General features: G+C 44.7%; 1 protein-coding gene across 2 annotated transcripts in view; it reads left to right on the forward strand.

Moving 5' to 3' along the window:
* pgghg (protein-glucosylgalactosylhydroxylysine glucosidase) overlaps window positions 1-25,071 on the forward strand; it is a 120,806-nt gene that overhangs the window by 57,615 nt on the left and 38,120 nt on the right. For both annotated transcript variants that reach the window (XM_072466036.1, XM_072466035.1), the window contains 4 exons: window positions 2,605-2,736; window positions 7,402-7,513; window positions 18,454-18,526; window positions 23,567-23,703. In XM_072466036.1, coding sequence (XP_072322137.1) covers window positions 2,605-2,736; window positions 7,402-7,513; window positions 18,454-18,526; window positions 23,567-23,703 — 454 coding nt within the window. The remainder of the gene's footprint in view (window positions 1-2,604; window positions 2,737-7,401; window positions 7,514-18,453; window positions 18,527-23,566; window positions 23,704-25,071) is intronic.

The raw sequence follows: 25,071 nt of genomic DNA on the forward strand, positions 1-25,071 counted from the left end.
TATTTTTGTTATTTTTCTGTTATTAGTTATGTAGAAATTCTGTTTGAAAAAAGCTTTAATAAAAACAATTAAAAAAAATATCATCACAACTTGTGCATGTCATCATTTTCCATACCTATTTTGTACAATTTTCTTCAACAAAGTACAGAAGGGGCAGCACGGTGGCGCAGTGGATAGCATTGCTGCCTCACGGCGCCGAGGTCCCAGGTTCGATCCCGGCTCTGGGTCACTGTCCGTGTGGAGTTTGCACATTCTCCCTGTGTTTGTGTGGGTTTCGCCCCCACAACCCAAAGATGTGCAGGGTAAGTGGATTGGCCACGCTAATTTGCCCCTTAATTGGAAAAAATTAATTGGGTACTCTAAATTTATTTTAAAAAAGAAAAAACAAGTACGGAAAATATGTAACACGAAAAAAGGGGGGATGTAGTGATATGCATCACTGTATATACACAAGGGGTTAATGTAAATACACTACAACTAAGTAACTGCTAGAGGGAACACCAGAGATGTTATGACATGCAGACATACAACCAATGGGTCATTAGAACAGGACACAACCAATGGGTAATCAGGACATCCAGAGGTGGCATTACTACAAGGGGGCACTACACAGCCCATATAAAAGGACAGGGCACACAGGCTCTGCCTTTTTCCACAGACAGACATCTCGAGAGTTAGACAGGGTTGATCAGCAGCATCACACCCCCGCACGTGGCTTAGAGCAAGCTGGTATAGTTAGAACTGAGTTACAAGAGAGATAGATTAGCAGAGTGTCGAACTCATTTAAGAACTGTGTTAATAGTTCAATAAACACGTTGAACTCATTTCATAGTCTGGAGCATCCTTTCGTAGAGACTACAACGAGGAAGCAGCTTGTGTTATCCGAAGTAGCATAACACAACAGGGATGAGACCCACACAGACACGGGGAGAATGTGCGAATTCCACACTGACAGTGACTCGGGGCTGGGATCGAACCTGGGTCCTCAGTGCTGTATGCAGCAGTGCTAACCACTGCACCACCATGCCGCCATGGCAGGACATTAAAGCTGAACCTGATACTCCACTTGTTGGACTTTCACATACATGCACTTTACAGCAGGAGTGAATAGAGTAAAGTTCCTTCCTCTGCTTCAGAAGAATAACTACTATTAGATCAGTGTGACATTTATTATACAACCTGATTTGCCAGAAGGGTAGAAAATTGATTGTCCAGACAAGTCATGACAGTAACTCTGGGAACAGACTACACCAAATTTTGAATAGGCTTCCATATTGTGTGACATGGATGGGAGCAAAATCAAAATGATTAAACCATATGAAAGAATGAATGAAAGCAAACACTGGTACATAGGGGTTATGTTGTGAACATACTTTGCACAGGAGATTCCATTGTTCATTTGTAATATTGGATAAGTGAAGATAGCCTCTAATACCAGTAATACAGTTCTCAGGTAGCCCCGTGATCAATTTATGAAAATTATTACTGAACCTGACGATACGGTACCAGATGACAGTCATTGCACCCTTTAACTGGTTGTGTACTGTAAATGTGTGGGAGCTGATACCAGAATACACATGAATTATACAAAACATACAGGAGTGAATTGTTCCCTTGTATGTAATGGATACCCTACATATTTGTTTTGGAAATCAATGTCTAAAACTTCATTCTAAATATCTTTACTTACCAAAATGACCACTCCTATTAATCTCACCATAGCTGGGTGGCACGGTGGCACAGTGGTTAGCACTGCTGCATCACGGCGCTGAGGACCCGGGTTCGATCCCGGCCCCGGGTCACTGTCCCTGTGGAGTTTGTACATTCTCCCCGTGTTTGCGTGGGTCTCACCCCCACAACCCAAAGATGTGCAGGCAGGGTGGGTTGGCCACGTTAAATTGCCCCTTAATTGGGGGAAAAAAAGATTTGGGTACTCTAAATTTATTTTTTTAAATCTCACTGTAGTTCATTGCAGCCAGTAATTTAAAAAATAAATTTCGATTAAGGGGCAATTTAATGTGGCCAATCCACCTACCCTGCACATTTGGGTTGTGGGGGTGAGATCCACACAGATACAGGGAGAATGTCTGTGTGGAGTTTGCACAGTGACCCAGGCCCTCGGCACCGTGTTGCAGCAATGCTAATCACTGCACCACCGTGCCGCCCCTTCATAGAATCCCTATGGTGCAGAAGGAGGCCATTGAACCCATTGAGTCAGCACCGGCTCTTAGGAAAGAGCTGCCTACTTAAGCCCGCACCTCCACCCTATCCCCACAACCCAGTAAACCCACCTAACCTTTTGTACACTAAGGGGCAATTTATCATGGCCAATCCACATAACCTTTACATCTTTGGACTGTGGGGGAAAACCGGAGCACCCGGAGAAACCCACGCAGACACGGGGAGAAAGTGCAAACTCCACACAGACAGTCACCCGAGGCTGGAATTGAACCCAGGTCCCTGGAGCTGTGAGACAGCAGTGCTAACCACTGTGCCATCATGCCACCCCCTAGTAATGTTGATATCTCGCTAATAATGTTGATATTTGTTTTATTTACATAAATGAGTACTGTGAATGAAGTTTAATATCTCTTATTTTATAAGGGTGCCAAATACCCGTGGGAGAGTGCTGCAACTGGATTTGAGGTCTGCGATGCAGATATTTATGGGTTGAAAGAAATTCACATCAATGGTGACATCTCATTTGCTTTTCAGCAGTATTTTTACTTCACCCAGGTAGGCACAGTACCTTTTGCTTCCCCATGCCTCCTCAATATAGACTGTTGCTAATGTTATTGTTGCTCCAGTTTGGAATAGTTAGATGAGGCTTGTATCAGTTTTGTGGACATTTTTACGAAGGCATTTGTATATATACACCAAACACAACCATAACCAAAAAGAGAGCAAACAGAAATTCACATAGCAAATAAATATCTATCACTCCACCGTCCACCCTCCCTGTCGCTACCCTCCACCTCCTCTACCACCTTTTTTGTTTTTTAAACCCCCAACCCCCTGGACTCCCGGGTCTTCCGAAACTCCAAAGATTGCCACTTTTGGACTCGGGACCACCTCACCCTCAACGCCTCAGACATAACGTCAGCAAACCCTCGCCAGAATCCCTCTGGCTTTGGACAGGCCCAAAACATGTGGACATGGTTCACGGGCCCTGCCACGCACTGCCCACACCTATCCTCCACCCTCTCAAAAAACCTACTAATCCTGGCCCCCGTCATATGTACCCTGTGGACTACCTTGAATTGAATAGAATTTTGTGGACATTTTGCATGATGTTTCTGTGATCTCTGGCTTCGAACCTATTTATTCAGTTCAGTCTTTAGTTTTGAGTGGTATTTAATTATTACTACTATGGTGATTGCTGCTGTGAACTTTCCTGATGTTCCTCATAAACTGTAATCTTATATTGCTCTTCCTTTACCCCATGCCCTCACTGTTGAGGTCAGGACTGATCATATGGCCTCTGACTTATTGTTTCCCATGATCTGAAAACTGCGGCACTCATTACCTACCTCCCTTCATCTCTTCATCTTGCTATCTGAAGAATTTTAAAACCTAACTGATCACAACTATCTCATTTCAATTTGTTGGTGTTTGAATGGTTGGCCTAGTCTCTTCATCTCTGTTTTTCATTTTAAAAAAGTTATTAAAAACATTTTTGGCTGTTTTTGTAATTCTCAAAGCTTCAAATCTGTGAGCTCCTTTCTGCCTGGGCAAGAAGAAAACACATTTGTGGCCCCGAAGACAGAATTTAGGGCTGTGGACATGGTAAATTTGAGACTTGCAGGATGGACGGAGCACTACTGTGTACAAGTTGGAGACACCAGGAAAAAGAGTCTAGGATTAGTGGAAGAACAAAGAACAAAGAAAAATTACAGCACAGGAACAGGCCCTTCGGCCCTCCAAGCCTGCGCCGATCCAGATCCTCTATCTAAAACTGTCGCCTATTTTCTAAGGATCTGTATCCCTCTGCTCCCTGCCCATTCCTGTACCTGTCTAGATACATCTAAAATGACGCCATCGTGCCCGCCTCTACCACCTCCATCGGCAATGCGTTCCAGGCACCCACCACCCTCTGCGTAAAGAACTTTCCATGCATATCTCCCTTAAACTTTTCCCCTCTCACCTTGAACTCGTGACCCCTAGTAATTGAGTCCCCCACTCTGGGAAAAAGCTTCTTGCTATCCACCCTGTCTATACCTCTCATGACTTTGTAGACCTCAACGAGGTCCCCCCTCAACCTCCGTCTTTCTAATGAAAAAACCCTAATCTACTCAACCTCTCTTCATAGCTAGCGCCCTCCATATCAGGCAACATCCTGGTGAACCTCCTCTGCACCTTCTCCAAAGCATCCACATCCTTTTGGTAATGTGGCGACCAGAACTGTACGCAGTATTCCAAATGTGGCCGAACCAAAGTCTTATACAACTGTAACATGACCTGCCAACTCCTGTACTCAATACCCCTTCTGATGAAGGAAAGCATGCCGTATGCCTTCTTGACAACTCTATCGACCTGCGCAGCCACCTTCAGGGTACAATGGACCTGAACACCCAGATCTCTCTGTACATCAATTTTCCCCAGGGCTTTTTCATTTACCGTATAGTTCGCTCTTGAATTGGATCTTCCAAAATGCATCACCTCGCATTTGCCCGGATTGAACTCCATCTGCCATTTCTCCGCCCAACTCTCCAATCTATCTATATTCTGCTGTTTTCTCTGACAGTCCCCTTCTCTATCTGCTACTCCACCAATGTTAGTGTCATCTGCAAACTTGCTAATCAGACCACCTATACCTTCCTCCAGATCATTTATGTATATCACAAACAACAGTGGTCCCAGCACGGATCCCTGTGGAACACCACTGGTCACAGTTCTCCATTTTGAGAAACTCCCTTCCACTACTACTCTCTGTCTCCTGTTGCCCAGCCAGTTCTTTATCCATCTAGCTGGTACACCCTGGACCCCATGAGACTTCACTTTCTCCATCAGCCTACCATGGGGAACCTTATCAAACAGCTTACTGAAGTCCATGTGCATGACATCTACAGCCCTTCCCTCATCAATCAACTTTGTCACTTCCTCAAAGAATTCTACTACGTTGGTAAGACATGACCTTCCCTGCACAAAACCATGTTGCCTATCACTGATAAGCCCATTTTCTTCCAAATGGGAATAGATCCTATCCCTCAGTATCTTCTCCAGCAGCTTCTCTCTTTAGCACAGGGCTAAATCGCTGGCTTTGAAAGCAGACCAAGGCAGGCCAGCAGCATGGTTCAATTCCCGTAACAGCCTCCCCGAACAGGCGTCGGAATGTTGCGACTAGGGGCTTTTCACAGTAACTTCATTTGAAGCCTACTTGTGACAATAAGCGATTTTCATTTCATTTTCATTTCATTTCTACCACTGACGTCAGGCTCACCGGTCTATAATTATCTGAATTATCCCTACTACCCTTCTTAAACAAGGGGACAAGATTAGCAATTCTCCAGTCCTCGGTACCTCACCCGTGTTCAAGGATGCTGCAAAGATATCTGTTAAGGCCCCAGCTATTTCCTCTCTCAGTTCCCTCAGTAACCTGGGATAGATCCCATCCGGACCTGGGGACTTGTCCACCTTAATGCCTTTTAGAATACCCAACACATCCTACCTCCTTATGCCGACTTGACCTAGAGTAATCAAACATCTATCCCTAACCTCAACATCCGTCATGTCCCTCTCCTCGGTGAATACCGATGCAAAGTACTCATTAAGAATCTCACCCATTTTCTCTGACTCCACGCATAACTTTCCTCCTTTGTCCTTGAGTGGGCCAACCCTTTCTCTAGTTACCCTCTTGCTCCTTCTATATGAATAAAAGGCTTTGGGATTTTCCTTAACCCTGTTTGCTAAAGATATTTCATGACCCCTTTTAGCCCTCTTGATCCCTCGTTTCAGATTGGTCCTACATTTCCGATATTCTTCCAAAGCTTCGTTTGTCTTCAGTCGCCTAGACCTTATGTATGCTTCCTTTTTCCTCTTAGCTAGTTTTACAATTTCACCTGTCATCCATGGTTCCCTAATCTTGCCATTTCTATCCCTCATTTTCACAGGGACATGTCTGTCCTGCACTCTAATCAACCTCTCTTTAAAAGCCTCCCACATATCAAATGTGGATTTACCTTCAAACAGCTGCTCCCAATCCACATTCCCCAACTCCTGCTGAATTTTGGTATAGTTGGCCTTCCCCCAATTTAGCACTCTTCCTTTCGGACCACCCTCGAATTTGTCCATGAGTATTCTAAAACTTACGGAATTGTGATCACCATTCCCAAAGTAATCCCCGACTGAAACTTCAACCACGTGGCCGGGCTCATTCCCCAACACCAGGTCCAGTATGGCCCCTTCCCGAGTTGGACTATTTACATACTGCTCTAGAAAACCCTCCTGGATGGTCCTTACAAATTCTGCTCCATCTAGACCTCTGACACTAAGTGTATCCCAGTCAATGTTGGGAAAATTAAAATCTCCTATCACCACCACTCTGTTGCTCCTACATCTTTCCATATTCTGTTTACATATTTGTACCTCTATCTCACGCTCGCTGTTGGGAGGTCTGTAGCACAGCCCCAACATTGTTACCGCACCCTTCCTATTTCTGAGCTCTGCCCATATCGCCTCACTGCTCGAGCCGTCCACTTTCCATATTCTGTTTACATATTTGTACCTCTGTCTCAAGCTCGCTGTTGGGAGGTCTGTAGTACAGCCCCAACATTGTTACCGCACCCTTCCTATTTCTGAGCTCTGCACATATCGCCTCACTGCTCGAGTCGTCCATAGTGCCCTCCTTCAGCACAACTGTGATGTCCTCTCTGACCAGTAATGCAACTCCTCCACCCCTTTTACCTAGCTTTTGAGCACAGATATGTTGTGAATTTGGGAGAATTGGAGGAAGTGAGTTTGGGAGTTCTTAAGACCATGATATTGTAGAGACGTTTAATGATTAGTTCATTACCTGGCTTGCCTTTCTGTAAATGGTGTAAATCTGCAGGAGGTATTGAGATTTGAAAACACACGATGCTATAACTGTGGACTAGGTAACATAAAAATGACCAGAGAGAAAAAATAGCATTTTCCCTTCATGCCCACTTCATCCAGAGCCTATGGTTATTCCATCTTGGATCCACTGCCCACGTACCACCCACCTGATCTTTTACGTTGAGGAAGGTAGAATTAATTCTGCTATTTTCCCTGAACAAATTCAAGCAAGCCTGTAACTCTATCTCTTTTCTCAAGCAACAACATTTGGGCCATTGCAAGTTTCTACAATTTAAATGTCTATTCTTGGTTATTTTCTGGGTGTTAGCTTTAATTCCATGATCTATGATTTACTTTTGGCTTTAGGACCTGGGGTTTTTCCAGAAGGATGGGGGTTGGGATGTGGTTAGCAGCATAGCTGAGTTTTGGAGCAGCCGGGTCACTTGGAATCCTTTGGAGGAGTGCTACGAAATCAAAGGTAATGGATATGAATTTGAGCAAAACTATTCAGAGCATTTTTTGTGCTGACTGCTTAGCTGACCATCTGAGCAGTTGTACTGAGAAGCTTCCAACATTCTTGTTCTGTCAATCTCAATGGAACTGTCTATGATTGATTAGTTGGCCAATAAGTTAATGGGCTGGGGGTGGGGGGGTGGGGGGGGGGTGGGGGGTGGGGGTGACTGTCTATGATTGATTAGATGGCCAATGAGATAACCGGGCGGGGGTGGGGGTGGGGGGAGAAAAACATATATATTTTGGTACATTAATCATAATGTCAGCTGCACCAGTACTAAAGGAGCTCAATATTATCACAAATCTTTTATTTATTCCATATGTTACAAAATATGCCAGGAAATTGAGTAATGAGACAAGGGTGTGTATGCCGGCCCACCAGGCATTTTCGTGCGGTCCATCAAGTTGATGTAGTGGAGGCAACCACCCAACTTCAAAACTTCCCTGACAGAATTTTTAAAAGTGCTCAGAACCTGCTCATCCAATCACAGGCTGTTTTCTCAAAGTCTACCGGTAGCCAACGTAGGGTGAAACCAGTCTGTGGTTGGACGAGCGACATGTTATTAGTTGCCAAGTGAGTTTTAATGACTCACTTTCTAGTTGCGCTCAGGTAAGTTCAACAGGGAGCAGGGGGCGGCATGGATTGGGCAGGCGGCCAGGCTGAGGTTGGGCTGAACCGAATCGAGTGAGCAGGACGAGGGGGAGAGGAGGGGGTGGACTTGGATCAAACTTTGCCCCGGCGTCAGACCCGGACACTGCCTCAACCTCAGCCTTGGTGGGCCTGGGGAGTTCAGACAGGCCCATGGAGGGCAAATCCAGGCTGGCACGGTGTCATGGTTGTTATTTGGGAGTGAGTGTGACTGAGTGTGAGGAGAGGATTGCAATAGACTTTATGATTGTGGGGGGGGGACACGCACCCACTCGCACTCACCCATCCACGTACACGCCGGTCATTTTTATTGTTTACTCTTTTTCTAACTTAATTGATTGCTGTGACATTGCTGTGCTTTTGCTTAGCAATTGTTTCTTTTCTTAAAACCCCAACCTTTTAAAATTCATGTTATTGTTGTGTCAATAAAAGGCAGCAACAGAGGAGATGGAACTGCTTCCACATTTTAGTCAGCATCACGCATTCCATGTTAGATACAGAACAGGTTACATGCAGAAAAGGATCATTTTAATTCTTCCTTGATCACACCTTAATGGGCAAAATGTGGGATGTGGGACTTGTGATGTTCTCTGTTTTCTTGGTAAGGATGGCTTGGATGTGTAGTGTTCAACAAAGAACACCAAGCTATGTTAATTAACAAAGCTGTTTTATTAATACTACTTTTAATTAGATTTGAACGTATTGCTAAGTCCAAAGGTTGCTAAAATAAAATAAACTATGCTATTACTATATCTACATATTTACATGAATTTCTTAACCCTTCTTCTCCCATACAATATCCATATTGTTACATCCCCATTCTTTGAATTTGTTTGGAGACTTGTACAAACATATTTACATGGTATGAACATTGTATATTCTATACATGGTTGAATGGTTACTGTCCAATTGTTAACAATTTTTAAAAGTTCACAACTTGAGTCTGTCCAATTTTATTTTGATACGTGTGGACCTTGTTAATCGTGGTTGCTCAACAGATGTCATTGTCTTTTCTAGTGTAACAAAATCTCGCTGTCGTGGTGCAGAAGTTGTCTTATGTAGCTCTGTGTCAAGCTCTATGTGTGGAAATACAGCTGGAGCTGTCTTCACTTTGAGAAGAGCTCTCCAATTCCTTCGTAGGATTGAACCTTTGTCTGTGAGAACGATGTATGAGTGTGGAGCTGCTGGGCGAATCACACGTGCCATGCAAGACCATCCTCCTGTCGGAATCTGTACCCGCACATTATCTCCTAGCTCTAGTGTTGCTAGATTCTTTGTAGTAACGCTGCTGATTTTGTTTGTTTTGCTTCATTTTTTGTACAGCGTCATCATAATCTGGATCTGCTGTTGGTAAATATGGTAATGTAGTACGTAGCTGTTGATTCATCAGTAGTTGAGCTGGTGACAATCCCATAGCTAGTGGTGTTGCTCTGCAGTTGAGGACAGCTAAGAATGGATCACTTCTTGAATCCAACGCTTTCTTGAGCAGTTGCTTTGCTATGCACACATTTTTCAGCTTTCCCATTAGATTGTGGATGTAGTGGGCAGGAAATGATGTGCTGAAAATCGTACCTTTTGTGAGAATTCTGTCTAATCTCAGCTGTCAAAACATGGACCGTTGTCTGTCATGACAGTAAATGGCATTCCATGTCTTGCAAATAACTCTTTGGTTGCTTTTATGACCGCTTTCGAACTAGAATTGGGCAATTTGATCACCTTGGGGTAGTTTGGGAAGTGATCTATGATTAGTAAATAATCATTACCATGGAAGTAAAATAGGTTGATGCCAACCTTCGGCCATGGAGTCTTGACAGGTTGATGCATCATCAATGTTTCTTTTAGTTGCTGTGACTGCTTTCACATTCTGCGACAAGGTTATTAATATTTTCATTGATACCTGGCCAATATACTGATTGACGAGCTCTTCGTTTGCACTTTTCCATCCCCAGATGGCCTTCATGCACCTTGCTGAGGATCATGTTCCGTAATGAAGTCGGAATTACTATCCGGTCTTGTCTGAGCACGAATCCGTTGACGCTGCTCCGATCCACTTGAATTTTCCTATAGTTGGAGCACATTCCTTTTGGCCTGTTTATCTCTCATATAACGCAACACATGCTGTATTGTGTCTTCCTTGGCTGTTTCTTCTTTGATTGGTTTTGTGTTGTCATCAGATACAGGTAGACTTTCTTGCACCAGAGTTGCTTGAGCTTTGATTGCCTGGACAATGTCAGTCGTCCCTGGATCTTCAGTTGCACGAGATAGTGCATCAGCTACAACAAGGTCTTTACCCGGTGTGTAGACTAGCTCGAAGTCATACCTTTGAAGTTTTATTATCAAACTTTGGAGTCTCGGTGACATTTCATTCAAGTTTCTCTTGATGATTGATGCAGGAGTTTGACAATCCCTTTCCACTGTAAAGGTAGGTAACCCGCACACATAATTGTGGAACTTCTCCATTCCAGTGAGGAGACCCAAACATTCTTTTTCGATTTGCGCATAGTGCTGTTTGGTCAGTGTCATCGCTCTCGAGGCATATGCTATCGGCTGCCATTGTCCGTCAGATGTTCGCTGAAGTAGCACATCTCCTATGCCGTCCTTGCTAGCATCTGTGGATATCTTTGTTTCACTCTTAGGATTAAAGAATGACAGAACTGGTGCTGCTGTAAGTGCTGTCTTTTAAGTCAGACCACTCCTTCTCGTGTCCTTCAGTACATGTGAAAACAACATTTTTTCGTATCGGAGCCGTAGTACGTGATGATAAATTAGGAATAAACTGTCCCAGAAAATTTACCACGCCGAGCAGTTTAAGAACCGTTTTTTTGTCATTAGGAGAAGACATTTTGTTGATGGCTGTAACCTTGTCAGTGTCTGGCTGCACACCTTGAGCTGAAATCTGGTCACCTAAAAACGTGAGTTTGGAGATACCAAATTCACATTTGGTTCTATTGAGTTTTAAACCAAACTTCTCGATTTGTTGCATGACTTGAAAAAGTCTTGCGCTGTGTTCTTCTTGAGTCGCTGACTATATGATGATATCGTCAACGTATACTTTGACGCCTTTAATACCTTCTATCATTTGGTCCATCGCACAATGAAATATCTTTAATGCTGATATGATACTGAAAGGCTTTTGATTAAAACAGCACCTTCCATATGAAGTGTTGAAAGTACATAGTTTTCTGCTGGCTTCATCTAGTTTCAGCTGGCAAAACTCTCTGAGGCATCTAATTTTGTGAAAATGCTGGCACCTGCCATTTCACTTGTGATCTCTTCAGGTCTGGGAATTGGGTAATGTTCCTTCTTTAAATTTTGGTTGAGATCCTTCGGATCTATGCAGATTCTAAGATCTCCATTTGGTTTCTTGACGCATACCATCGAACTAACCCAGTCAGTGGGTTCTACCACTTTTGTGATGATCCCCAGCTGTTGCATGTGGTTAAGTTCCAGTTTTAAGGAGCTGGTACCCTCCTTGGTGGATGAATAACCGGCTTGGTATTCTCCCTAGGCTGTATTTTATATGTGAATGGTAACGTACCCATTCCATGAAAAACTGGGAAATTTGTTAATAATGGCATCAATTTGGTCTTTTGCTTTGGCTGAGATCTTGTCTGAGCTGTTAATTCATTTCACCAGCTGCAGTAGTTCGCACGCATGTACATCCAACAATGAAGAACGCTTCGGTCCTACAATCTCAAACTTGAAAGGCATTTTCATGTCCTTGACTTGAACCGTGAGATAGCATGCCCCCATTGTGGTAATAACATTGCCTCTGTAGTCCCTTAACTGACAATCATTGTCGTCAATTCGAGGCTTTGTTTTCAGTTTGGCTGAATCCAATTGATTCATCAAATTAGCTCTTGCACCGGTATCCAGTTTAATGTGAATATTGGTTCCATTAATCTTTAATGGAATTGTCCACTTATCCTGATCGTGAACAATTGAGATCGGTTTAAAATTGTCCGGATTGGAAATTGCCTGTGGAATTTTATTTACTTTTTCAACTATGCAGACGAAGAAGGTGTCTTCTAAATCATATTCAGCTTGCAGTGTCTGGTTTACTCACTTTATTTTCATATTTGTTTCAACTGATTTCCTGTACAGTTCTTCCTTTAGTAACTGTACTTATCTGCTTAAATTGTTGCGATGTAGTTCCCGTTCGACACTGAGAAACAAAGTCATTAACACTGTGACACTTTGCACAAGTTTTGCCGAAGGCAGGGCATTTTCTTTACTTGGTGGCGTGGCCACAATGTTTGCATGTCATGACGCTCGTGACGTCAAGTGCAAAATGGCCACCATCTGGAGCACGCTGCTTTTTCAAGTGCGCCACAGCATCAATGGTGTCAGCCAAGTTCGTTTTCGCGCCACTTTTTAAAAAAAGTTTAAATTTAATTTACTAATTAATTGATGCAATGTCAATTAGAGGGGTGCACTGCTCTGACTGTGAGATGTGGCAGGTCCGGGAGGCTTCCAGCATCCCAGATGGCTTCATCTGCAGAAAGTGCACCCAACTGGAGCTCCTCACAGACCGCATGGTTCGGTTGGAGCAGCAGTTGGATGCACTTAGGAGCATGCAGGTGGCGGAAAGTGTCATAGATAGCAGTTATATAAATGTAGTCACACCCAAGGTGCAGGCAGAGAAATGGGTGACCACCAGAAAGGGCAGGCAGTCAGTGCAGGAATCCCCTGTGGTTGTCCCCCTCTCAAACAGGTATACCCTTTGGATACTGTCGGGGGGAATAGCCTATCAGGGGAAAATAGCAGCAGCCAGAGCAGTGGCACCACGGCTGGCTCTGATGTTCAGAAGGCAGGGTCAAAGCACAGAAGAGCAATAGTCATAGGGGACTCTATAGTCAGGGGCACAGATAGGCGCTTCTGTGGACGTGAAAGAGACTCCAGGATGGTATGTTGCCTTCCTGGTGCCAGGGTCCAGGATGTCTCCGAACGGGTAGCGGGCATCCTGAAGGGGGAGGGCAAACAGGCAGAGGTTGTTGTCCATATTGGTACTAACGACATAGGCAGAAAGGGGCATGAGGTCCTGCAGCAGGAGTTCAGGGAGCTAGGCAGAAAGTTAAAAGACAGGACCTCTAGGGTTGTAATCTCGGGATTACTCCCTGTGCCACGTGCCAGTGAGGCTAGAAATAGGAAGATAGAGCAGCTAAACACGTGGCTAAACAGCTGGTGTATGAGGGAGGGTTTCCGTTATCTGGACCACTGGGAGCTCTTCCGGGGCAGGTGTGACCTATATAACAAGGACGGGTTGCATCTAGACTGGAGAGGCATAAATATCCTGGCCGCGAGGTTTGCTAGTATCACACGGGAGGGTTTAAACTAGTATGGCAGTGGGGTGGGCACAGGAGCAATAGGTCAGAAGGTGAGAGCATTGAGGGAGAACTAGGGAATAGGGCCAGAATGGCTCTGAGGCAGAGCAGACAGGGAGAAGTTGCTAAACACTGCGGGTCTGGTGGCCTGAAGTGCATATGTTTTAATGCAAGAAGTATTACGGGTAAGGCAGATGAACTTAAAGCTTGGATTAGTACTTGGAACTATGATGTTGTTGCCATTACAGAGACCTGGTTGAGGGAAGGGCAGGATTGGCAGCTACACGTTCCAGGATTTAGATGTTTCAGGCGGGATAGAGGGGGATGTAAAAGGGGTGGCGGAGTTGCGCTACTGGTTAGGGAGAATATCACAGCTGTACTACGGGAGGACACCTCAGAGGGCAGTGAGGCTATATGGGTAGCGATCAGGAATAAGAAGGGTGCAGTCACAATGTTGGGGGTTTACTACAGGCCTCCCAACAGCCAGCGGGAGATAGAGGAGCAGATAGGTCAACAGATTTTGGAAAAGAGTAACAACAACAGAGTTGTGGTGATGGGAGACTTCAACTTCCCCAATATTGACTGGGACTCACTTAGTGCCAGGGGCTTAGACGGGCAGAGTTTGTAAGGAGCATCCAGGAGGGCTTCTTAAAACAATATGTAGACAGTCCAACGAGGGAAGGGGCTGTACTGGACCTGGTATTGGGGAATGAGCCCAGCCAGGTGGTAGAATTTTCAGTAGGGGAGCATTTCGGGAACAGTGACCACAATTCAGTAAGTTTTAAAGTGCTGCTGGACAAGGATAAGAGTGGTCCTAGGGTGAATGTGCTAAATTGGGGGAAGGCTAATTATAACAATATTAGGCGGGAACTGAAGAACCTTGATTGGGGGCGGATGTTTGAGGGTAAATCAACATCTGACATGTGGGAGGCTTTCAAGTGTCAGTTGAAAGGAATTCAGGACCGGCATGTTCCTGTGAAGAAGTAGGATAAATACGTCAATTTTCGGGAACTTTGGATAAAGAGAGATATTGTAGGCCTCGTCAAAAAGAAAAAGGAGGCCTTTGTCAGGGCTAAAAGGCTGGGAACAGACGAAGCCTGTGTGGAATATAAGGAAAGTAGGAAGGAACTTAAGCAAGGAGTCAGGAGGGCTAGAAGGGGTCACGTAAAGTCATTGACAAATAGGGTTAAGGAAAATCCCAAGGCTTTTTACACGTACATAAAAAGCAAGAGTGTAGCCAGGGAAAGGGTTGGCCCACTGAAGGATAGGCAAGGGAATCTTATGTATGGAGCCAGAGGAAATGGGCAAGGTACTAAATGAATACTTTGCATCAGTATTCACCAAAGAGAAGGAATTGCTAGATGTTGAGTCTGGAGAAGGGTGTGTAGATAGCCTGGGTCACATTGAGATCCAAAAAGATGAGGTGTTGGGCGTCTTGAAAAATATTAAGGTAGATAAGTCCCCAGGGCCTGATGGGATCTACCCCAGAATACTGAAGGAGGCTAGAGAGGAAATTGCTGAGGCCTTGACAGAAATCTTTGGATCCTCACTGTCTTCAGGTGATGTCCCGGAGGACTGGAGAATAGCCAATGTTGTTCCTTTGTTTAAGAAGGGTAGCAAGGATAATCCAGGGAACTAAAGGCCGGTGAGCCTTACGTCAGTGGTAGGGAAATTACTGGAGAGAATTCTTCGAGACAGGATCTACTCCCATTTGGAAGCAAATGGACGTATTAGTGAGAGGCAGCATGGTTTTGTGAAGGGGAGGTCGTGTCTCACTAACTTGATAGAGTTTTTCGAAGCGGTCACAAAGATGATTGATGCAGGTAGGGCAGTGGATGTTGTCTATATGGACTTCAGTAAGGCCTTTGACAAGGTCCCTTATGGTAGACTAGTACAAAAGGTGAAGTTACACGGGATCAGGGGTGAGCTGGCATGGTGGATACAGAACTGGCTAGGTCATAGAAGGCAGAGAGTAGCAATGGAAGGATGCTTTTCTAATTGGAGGGCTGTGACTAGTGGTGTTCCCCAGGGATCAGTGCTGGGACCTTTGCTGTTTGTAGTAAATATAAATGATTTGGAGGAAAATGTAACTGGTCTGATTAGTAAGTTTGCAGACGCCACAAAGGTTGGTGGAATTGGGGATAGCGATGAGGACTGTCAGAGGATTTAGCAGGATTAAGATTGTTTGGAGACTTGGGCGGAGAGATGGCAGATGGAGTTTAATCCGGACAAATGTGAGGTAATGCATTTTGGAAGGTCTAATGCAGGTAGGGAATATACAGTGAATGGTAGAACCCTCAAGAGTATTGAAAGTCAGAGAAATCTAGGTGTACAGGTCTACAGGTCACTGAAAGGGCAACACAGGTGGAGAAGGTAGTCAAGAAGGCATGTGGCATGCTTGCCTTCATTGGCCGGGGCATTGAGTATAAGAATTGGCAAGTCATGTTGCAGCTGTATAGAACCTTAGTTAGGCCACACTTGGAGTATAGTGTTCAATTCTGGTCGCCACACTACCAGAAGGATGTGGAGGCTTTAGAGAGGGTGCAGAAGAGATTTACCAAAATGTTGCCTGGTATGGAGGGCATTAGCTATGAGGAGCGGTTGAATAAACTCGGTTTGTTCTCACTGGAACGACGGAGGTTGAGGGGCGACCTGATAGACGTCTACAAAATTATGAGGGGCATAGACAGAGTGGATAGTCAGAGGCTTTTCCCCAGGGTAGAGGAGTCAATTACTAAGGGGCATAGGTTTAAGGTGTGAGGGGCAAGATTTAGAGTAGATGTACGAGGCAAGTTTTTTTACACAGAGGGTAGTGGGTGCCTGGAACTCGCTGCCGGAGGAGGTGGTGGAAGCAGGGACGATAGTGACATTTAAGGGGCATCTTGACAAATACATGAATAGGATGGGAATAGAGGGATACGGACCCAGGAAGTGTAGAAGATTGTAGTTTAGTCGGGTAGCATGGTCGGCACGGGCTTAGAGGGCCGAAGGGCCTGTTCCAGTGCTGTACTTTTCTTTGTTCTTTGTTCTTTGATCAACATTTCAGAATATTGATTTTTAGCAAGTTCACTTGCACGACATATACTAATGGTATCTTCTAATGTTAACTTTGATTGTCTGAGTAATCGTCACGCAGCTTTCCACTTTTAAGACCATACACAATCTGATCGCGCAGAAGGGAGCCTGATAATATGGAAAAATTACAGGTCCTGAGCCTGAGATCTGTAATAAAGCAGTCAAGTGTTTCACCTGCTTTCTTGATTTTTTTCCGGAAAATATATCTTTCAAAAGTTTCATTTATCTGAAGCTCACAATGCAATTACTGTCTTATATATATTTTTTTCATCCTCATTCTCAAAATGAAATGAGTTGAATATTTCTAAAGCTTGCGGTCCAGCCATTGTTAGGAACAGCACTATTTTTCACTGGTCGCTGGCCACTTCGAGGTCTAAAGCTGAGATATATAATTCAAGCTGGTGTTTGAAATTTTGACAGTAAACATCAACTTTACCCAATGTCCAGAGGGAGTCTACAAACTCTCCATGAAGCTTCGACTGGGCAGTTTTTTCGACATTACTGGCTTCCACGAGGTCGTTGCGATCGGAGCTTTTTCCTTCTTTCTTCACAAGTTTTTTTTTCCGCACCAAGATTTTCTTTCTCTTGCTAAATCTTTCTATATTACCTTAGGAACCACTCCTCGTAACATGTGATATTGTCTGTTTTCTTGGTAAGCATGGCTTGGATGTGTAGTGTTCAACAAAGAACATCAAGCTATGTTAATTAACAAAGCTGATTTATTAACATTACTTTTAACTAGATTTGAATGTATTCCTAAGTACAAAAGTTGCTCAAATAAACTATGCTATTACTATATCTACAGAACTCCACAATACACAACTACTCTCTTTCATGCCTAAACATCTTCTCCCAGAATCAAGGGTTGTCACGTGACCCACGTGACTGCTCTTGAGCACCATCTATTGGTTAGATGTATTTACATGAAATTGTTAAGCCTTCATCTCCCATACAATATCCATATTGTTACAGGACTAAGTACCACTTCTCTTTCAAAGAACCAGCACAGGCATGATGGGCTGAATGGCCCCTTCCTGTGCTGTAGGTTTCCATGAACCTCAACCTCAGAAGAGCAACACTCTGACATTTCCTCATTAGCAGAAGCTATTTTCATGGTCTCTTTGAATGGGCCCACCAATTAGTTGACATTTTGTGCTGAATTTTATTAAGTAATCCGGCATGAATCATTGTCCAAATTGTTTTAAGCAATACCCTTGTATGAGTCTTTACTCAGGAAGAATTTATTTTCTCAAATAGTGATACAACATAGTCCTGCTTTTCACAATGACTTTTTTAAAAATGTGGCGGCCTGCGCAAAAGTGCTTGTACAGTAGATCACCCATTGCGGCCCCAAATCTTTGCCCCTTCGCAATTTAAACATTTATTTTACTTGATCATGTACTGGTCCTGTCCACTCTGCAACTTTAAGAATGGGATAAAAAACGCTTTTTTAAAATTTTTGGGATGGAAGGTTTTGGGATGGCTGGATCCTATCTAATTCACTCCCATTATAAAGTATGTTCGCTGTTTGCGATTTTGTCCTTTGCAGGAATTTGTGGGAATGTAGCCCCCCCCCCCCCCCCCGGAACGATGGTACTTCACTACTGTAACTGTTCGAATAAAATATCAAGCAAGGAAATAAATATGAAAATAATTCAAACTAATATCAGATGTTATAACGGGCAAGTTAATATGTTAATGGAATGAGCTTTGAAGAACTAAATTGTCTTTTCTCATCTTTGGTATGACTGTTCTTAAATAAGGTCTGTTACCAATGTGTGGAAAGAACCAATTAAGATGGGAACCCATATTTTCTGTTAACTCACTGATTATTTAATTGCATGTAATTTCTTCAAGGAGTGATGCCGCCTGATGAATATCAATCTGATGTAAGCAATTCTGCCTACACTGGCGTGGTGGCTAAGTACAGGTGAGGATGGGAGAGGGAGATAGAATTTCCTTCTCACGCTTTTTCTACAATTACTAGCTTAAGGAGTGAGAAAGGACTGAAACTGGAATAAATTATCATGAAAGTACAAGACCAGTTAAAAACTGAAATAAAAATGGAAAATGCTGCAGATATTCAGTGGGTCTTGCAGCATCTGTAGAGAGAGAAGCATAATTAACTTTTTGGTCGATGACCTTTCATCAGAATATTGATCTGCTGAGAATTTACAACACATTGTTTTTATTTCAGATTTACTCCAGACTAGTAATAATATTCTTTATTAGTGTCACAAGTAGGCTTGCATTAACACTGTAATGAAGTTACTATGAAAATTCCCGAGTCTCACACTCCAACGCCTGTTCGGGTACACTGAGGGAGAATTCAGAATGTCCAATTTACCTAATAGGTGCGTCTTTCGGGACTTGTGGGAGGAAACCGGAGCGCCTGGAGGAAACCCATGTAGACACTGAGAATGTGCAGACTCGGCGCAGACAGTGACTCAAGCCAGGAATTGAACCCTGGTCCATAGCACTGTGAAGCAACAGTGCTAACCACTGTGCTACTGTGCTGCCCAGATACTGACCATCTCCAACAAGAGAAATCCTAAATATCTAGCCTTCACATTTCATAAGATCATAAGACATAGGAGCAGAATTAGGCCACTTGGCCCATCGAGTCTGCTCCGCCATTCAATCATGGCTGATATTGTTCTCATCCCCATTCTCCTGCCTTCTCCCCATAACCCCGATCCCCTTATTAATCAAGAATCTATCTATCTCTGTCTTAAAGACACTCAGTGAATTGGCCTCCACCGCCTTCTGCGGTAAAGAGTTCCACAGATTCACCACCCTCTAGCTGAAGAAATTCCTCCTCATCTCTGTTGTAAAGAATCGTCCCTTTAGTCTGAGATGGTCTCCTCTGGTTCTAGTTTTTCCTACAAGTGGAAACATCCTCTCCACGTCCACTCTATCCAGGCCTCGCAGTATCTTGTGAGTTTCAATAAGATCCCCTCTCATCCTTCTAAACTCCAACGAGTACAGACCCAGAGTCCTCAAATGTTCCTCATACGACAAGTTCTTCATTCCAGGGATCATTCTTGTGAACCTCTTCTGGACCTTTTCCAAGGCCAGCACATCCTTCCTTAGATACGGGGCCCAAAACTGCTCACAGTTCTCCAAATGGGGTCTGACCAGAGCCTTATACAGCCTCAGAAGTACATCCCTGGTCTTGCATTCTAGCCCTCTTGACATGAATGCTAACATTGCATTTGCCTTCTTAACTGCCGACTGAACCTGCACATTAACCTTAAGAGAATTGTGAACAAGGACTCCCAAGTCCCTTTGTGCTCCTGCTTTCCAAAGCATTTCTCCATTTAGAAAATAGTCTATGTCTAAATTCTTCCTTCCAAAGTGCATAACCTCACACTTTTCTACATTGTATTTCATTTGCCACTTCATTGCCCATTCTCCTAGCTTGTCCAAGTCCTTCTGTAGCCCCCTTGCTTCCTCAATACTACCTGTCCCTCTACAGACCTTTGTATCATCTGCAAACTTAGTAAAAGTGCCTTCACTACCTTCTTCCAGATCATTAATGTATATTGTAAAAAGTTGTGGACCCAGCACAGACCCCTGAGGCACACCACTAGTCACCGGTTGCCATCCTGAAAAAGACCCCTTTATCCCCACTCTCTGCCTTCTGCCAGTCAGCCAATCCTCTATCCATGCTGGGATCTTACCCTTAACACCATGAGCTCTTAACTTATTTAACAGTTTCCTATGTGGCACCTTGTCAAAGGCTTTCTGGAAATCTAAATAAATCAAGTCCACTGGTTCTCCTTTGTCTAACTTCCTTGTTACCTCAAAGAACTCTCTAACAGATTTGTCAGACACGACCTCCCTTTGACAAAGCCGTGCTGACTCAGTCCTATTTTATCATGCACTTCCAAGTGCTTCGTGATCTCATCTTTAATAACAGACTCTAAAATCTTACCAATGACCGAAGTCAGGCTAACCGGCCTATAATTTCCTGTCTTCTGCCTCCCTCCCTTCTTAAACAGTGGTGTTATATTAGCCATTTTCCAATCCTCTGGGACCCTTCCTGCATCCAGTGATTCCTGAAAGATCATCACTAATGCCTCCACAATTTCCTCAGCTATCTCTTTTAGAACCCTGGGGTGTAGTCCATCCGGTCCAGGTGACTTATCCACCTTCAGACCTTTCAGTTTCCCCAGAACCTTCTCCTTAGTAATGGTCACTGCACTCACCTCTGCCCCCTGGTTCTCCTGGAGCTCTGGCATCCCACTGGTGTCTTCCACCGTGAAGACTGATGCAAAGTAACTATTCAATTTGTCTGCCATTTCTTTGTTTCCTTCAATGGCATTACCATTGCCATATCCCCCACTAACAATATTCATGCATTCAGCTTTAACTAGAAAATCAACAGGACCAACCATGTAAATACCATGTCTATGGAGCAGGTTAGAACTTGGTATTCTGCAGAGAGTAGTACACCTCTTGATCGCATAAATCCTCACCATTGCCGAAAAGGCAAAGTCAGGAGTGTGATGGAATACTCACTACATTCCCAGACAGATGCAATTGGAATAACACTGGATAGGTTGGACACTGTCCAGAACACACAATCTTCTTGACATCCACCTGTTTAAACACATCCAATTCCCCTGCCATATATTGTGGTGCAGTGTATACTGTCTACAGAAAGCACTGCAGTAAGTCACCAAAGATATTTTTCCAACATCTTCCAAACTCAAAACTTCTACCACCAAGGAGAAGAGTAGCAGGTGCATGGAAAAACCACCACCTCCAAGTACCTCTCCAAGTCACACACCATCTGATGTTGACTCGTATCGCTGTTACTTCATCATCACTGGGTCAAAATCCTGGAGCTCCCTGCCTAATAGCAATGATTGGCTGCAGTACGCTGGGCAAGGGTGGAGCAGAGTCGGCCAGGATTCCCATGTCTCATTACCAGCCGGTGACTCTTGCATGCAGACTTCAGTAGAAGTAAGAATTGAGATGAGAAATATGTCCTTTAATATGTTTTGTTGGCTGAGATCAGTGAAAACTGCTTTCGTGCCACTGAAGGATATGCATGTATAGTTCTCCATGTACAGATACCTGGGGCGAAATTCTCCCCCAACGGCGGGGTGTCCGCCGACTGGCGCCAAAGCCGGCGCCAATCGGACGGGCATCGCACCGGCCCAAAGGTGCGGAAGGCTCCGCATCTTTGGCGGCCTAGCCCCAACATTGAGGGGCTAGGCCGACGCCGGAGGGATTTCCGCCCTGCCAGCTGGCGGAAATGGCGTTTGTTTCCCCGCCAGCTGGCGCGGAAATGCGGCGCATGCGCGGGAGCGTCAGCGGCCGCTGTCAGTTTCCCAGCGCATGCGCGGGAGCGTCAGCGGCTGCTGTCAGTTTCCCGTGCATGCGCAATGAGGAGAGTCTCTTCCGCCTCCGCCATGGTGGAGGCCGTAGCGGAGGCGGAAGGGAAAGAGTGCCCCCACGGCACAGGCCCGCCCGCGGATCGGTGGGCCCCGATCGCGGGCCAGGCCACCGTGGGGGCACCCTCCGGGGTCAGATCGCCCCGCGCCCCCCCCCCCCCCCCAGGACCCGGGAGCCCGCCCACGCCGCCTGGTCCCGCCGGTAAATACCAGGTTTGATTTACGTCGGCGGGACAGGCAGTTCCTGGGCGGGACTTCGGCCCATCCGGGCCGGAGAATCCAGCGGTGGGTCACGCCAACCGGCGCGGCCCGATTCCCGCCCCCGCCCAATCTCCGGGAGCGGAGACTTCGGCGGGGGCGGGATTCACGGCGGCCAACGGCCATTCTCCGACCCGGCGGGGGGTCGGAGAATGACGCCCCTGTTCTTTTTAGGAAGAAACAACGGTCAATTTTTTTTCATGAGATGTTTTGAAGCCAGATAAGGAGCTATAGGTCCGCTGACCAAAAGCTTGGTGAAAGAGGTGTGTTTTAAGAAGTGCCTTAAAGGACGAAAGTGATATAAAGAGGCGGACCGGTGTACAGAGCTTGGGACCTAAGATACTGAAGACACCGCTATGATTGGTAATCACAAGAGAACAGGATTAGAGGAGTGCAGATACCTTGGAGCATTGTGGGGTTGGACAAGATTACAGAGATGGAGAGGAGCAAGTCCATGGAGAGATTTGAAAACAAGGATGATATATTTAAAATCAAGACCTTTTAAAAAAATATATATATATTCTTTCATAGGATAATGGGGCATTGTTGGCTAGGTCAGTATTTATTGCCCATCCCTTATTGCCTTTGGTATGGCAGTGCCTTGAACCGCTGCAGTACATTTATTTTTCTCCAGGGGATGTCAATGTCACTGGGTGGGTCAGAATTTATTGATCATCCCTAATTGCCCTTGAACTGAGTGGCCATTTGAGAGGGCATTTAAGAGTCAACCACATTGCTGTAGAGTCACATGTAGGCCAGACCAGATAAAGATCGCAGATTTCCTTCCCTAAAGGACATTGGTTTTTACGATAATCCATAATGTTTTCATGGTCAGCGTTTGACTTTTAATTCCAGATTTCTATTGGGTTCACATTTCACCTTCAGCCATGGTGGGATTTGAACCAGGTGCCCAGAGCTTTACCCTGGGTCCCCGAATTACTGGTCCAGTGAAAATACCACTGCACCACCTGGTACACCCACAGTGCTGTTAGGAAGACAGTTCCAGGATTTTGACCACCGACCGTGAAGGAACAGTAATATATTTCCAAGTCGGGATGGTGAGTGGCTTGGAAGGGAATTTCCAGATGGTGGTGTTCCCTTGCATTGGTTGCACTTGTTCTTCTGGTGCTTGACCAGAAGCTCATGGAGTGACTAGGGAACCAGACCTGCTGCATACAAGACACAGTCTTAATTAGTTATCACCAAATCACCCTAGAAAATTCTTTCACTTATTTTCCACATTGTATTATACATCATTATAATTAATTTCCAGTTAATTAACAGAAGTAAATTTATATTTTTTCCAGCCTCCAGTTTGCGACAGAATTGGCATCACATTTAAAAGTTACAGTTCCATCAGAATGGATGAAAATAGCTGAGAAAATCAAAGTGCCATATGACCCCATGAAGCAATATCATCCTGAATTTGATGGATATAAGTCAGGTGCGTGTGGAAGAATTTACGTAAGACATGCTTAGTTTGCCTTTCTTTCTCAACAAATAGCACACCCCCCCCCCTGCTTTCCCCAGCCACCTTTTTTCAGAATTCTCCCTTAGACCTCTCACCCAGTCTGGGGATGCTGCCAAGGCAGGTACAATATGTTGTGTTATGTAATTTGGAATAACACAAGCTGCCACTTGATGCAGTTTTGAGTAAAAGATGCTCCAGACTTTAAAATGAGTTCAGTGTGTTTTATTGAACTATTAGCACAGTTCTCAATGGGTTTGACTCTCTGCTAATCTAAATGTAGTAACTCAGTCTAACTGAACCAGCTTTGCTCTAAGCTACATGCTGGGGTGTGATGCTGAGGATACACCCTGTCTCACTCTGTAGATGTTGGTCTGTGGAAAGAGACGGGGTGTGAGTGCCTCATCCCTTTTATAGTGAGATACCACCCCTGAGTGTCCTGACTGCTCATTGGTCGTGTCCTATTCTATGTATTCATTAGCTGCATGTTTGCATATTGTGACACAATAGACAGAAACGTCTCCACTTTAAAAATCTCCAATCATTGCAAGCATGTGGGTCCCAACCCTACTCATGTAGGTGGTAGCCCTCAGGAATAATGCTTTGACTGCAGCTGTGCCTCTTTTAGCCTTGTGGCTCCATGATAGTGGCATGGATAGCATGTCCAGTACCCCTCTGACCTCTTACCGTGACGTCGCCATCTGTTTCCAGGTTCCCCACATAGGGTCCAGATGCATTGTTTATGATTGCATTGCAACACATAATTCTGGGCTAATTATCCTTTTACATAACTTGATTGGCAACTGCCCACTGGCAGGAATGGATCCGACATGACCCGGTCTGAATTTCCAGGCCTCTCCCGAAGCTGCTTTGCTGAGGTTGGGCTGGTTACACTCAGTAATTCCTAAACTGTGATACTGATGGAATGAGATGGGCAATGTGTCCCCTAGCCTGATAATCAAGTAGGTTTGTTTCAAATCACTAGCTTTCGGAGCACTGCTCCTTCCTCAGGTGAATGGAGAGGTAGGATCCAGAAACATTTATATAGACAAAGTCAAAGATGCAAGACCATACTTTGAATGCAAGCATTTGCAGGTAATTAAATCTTTACAGAACCAGGGAGAGGGGTAACCCCAAGTTAAAGAGGTGTGAATTGTCTCAAGCCAGGACAGTTGGTAGGACGTCGGGTAAGCATTCCCCAAGGCGGCCTTCAGGACGCACGACAACGCAGAATCGCAGAGCCGAAAATTATAACCAAGTTCCGCACACATGAGTACGGCCTCAACCGGGACCTTGGATTCATGTCGCATTACATTCACCCCCCACCATCTGGCCTGGGCTTGC

This window comes from Scyliorhinus torazame, chromosome 10, assembly GCF_047496885.1.
Source record: "Scyliorhinus torazame isolate Kashiwa2021f chromosome 10, sScyTor2.1, whole genome shotgun sequence".
Taxonomy (NCBI): domain Eukaryota; kingdom Metazoa; phylum Chordata; class Chondrichthyes; order Carcharhiniformes; family Scyliorhinidae; genus Scyliorhinus; species Scyliorhinus torazame.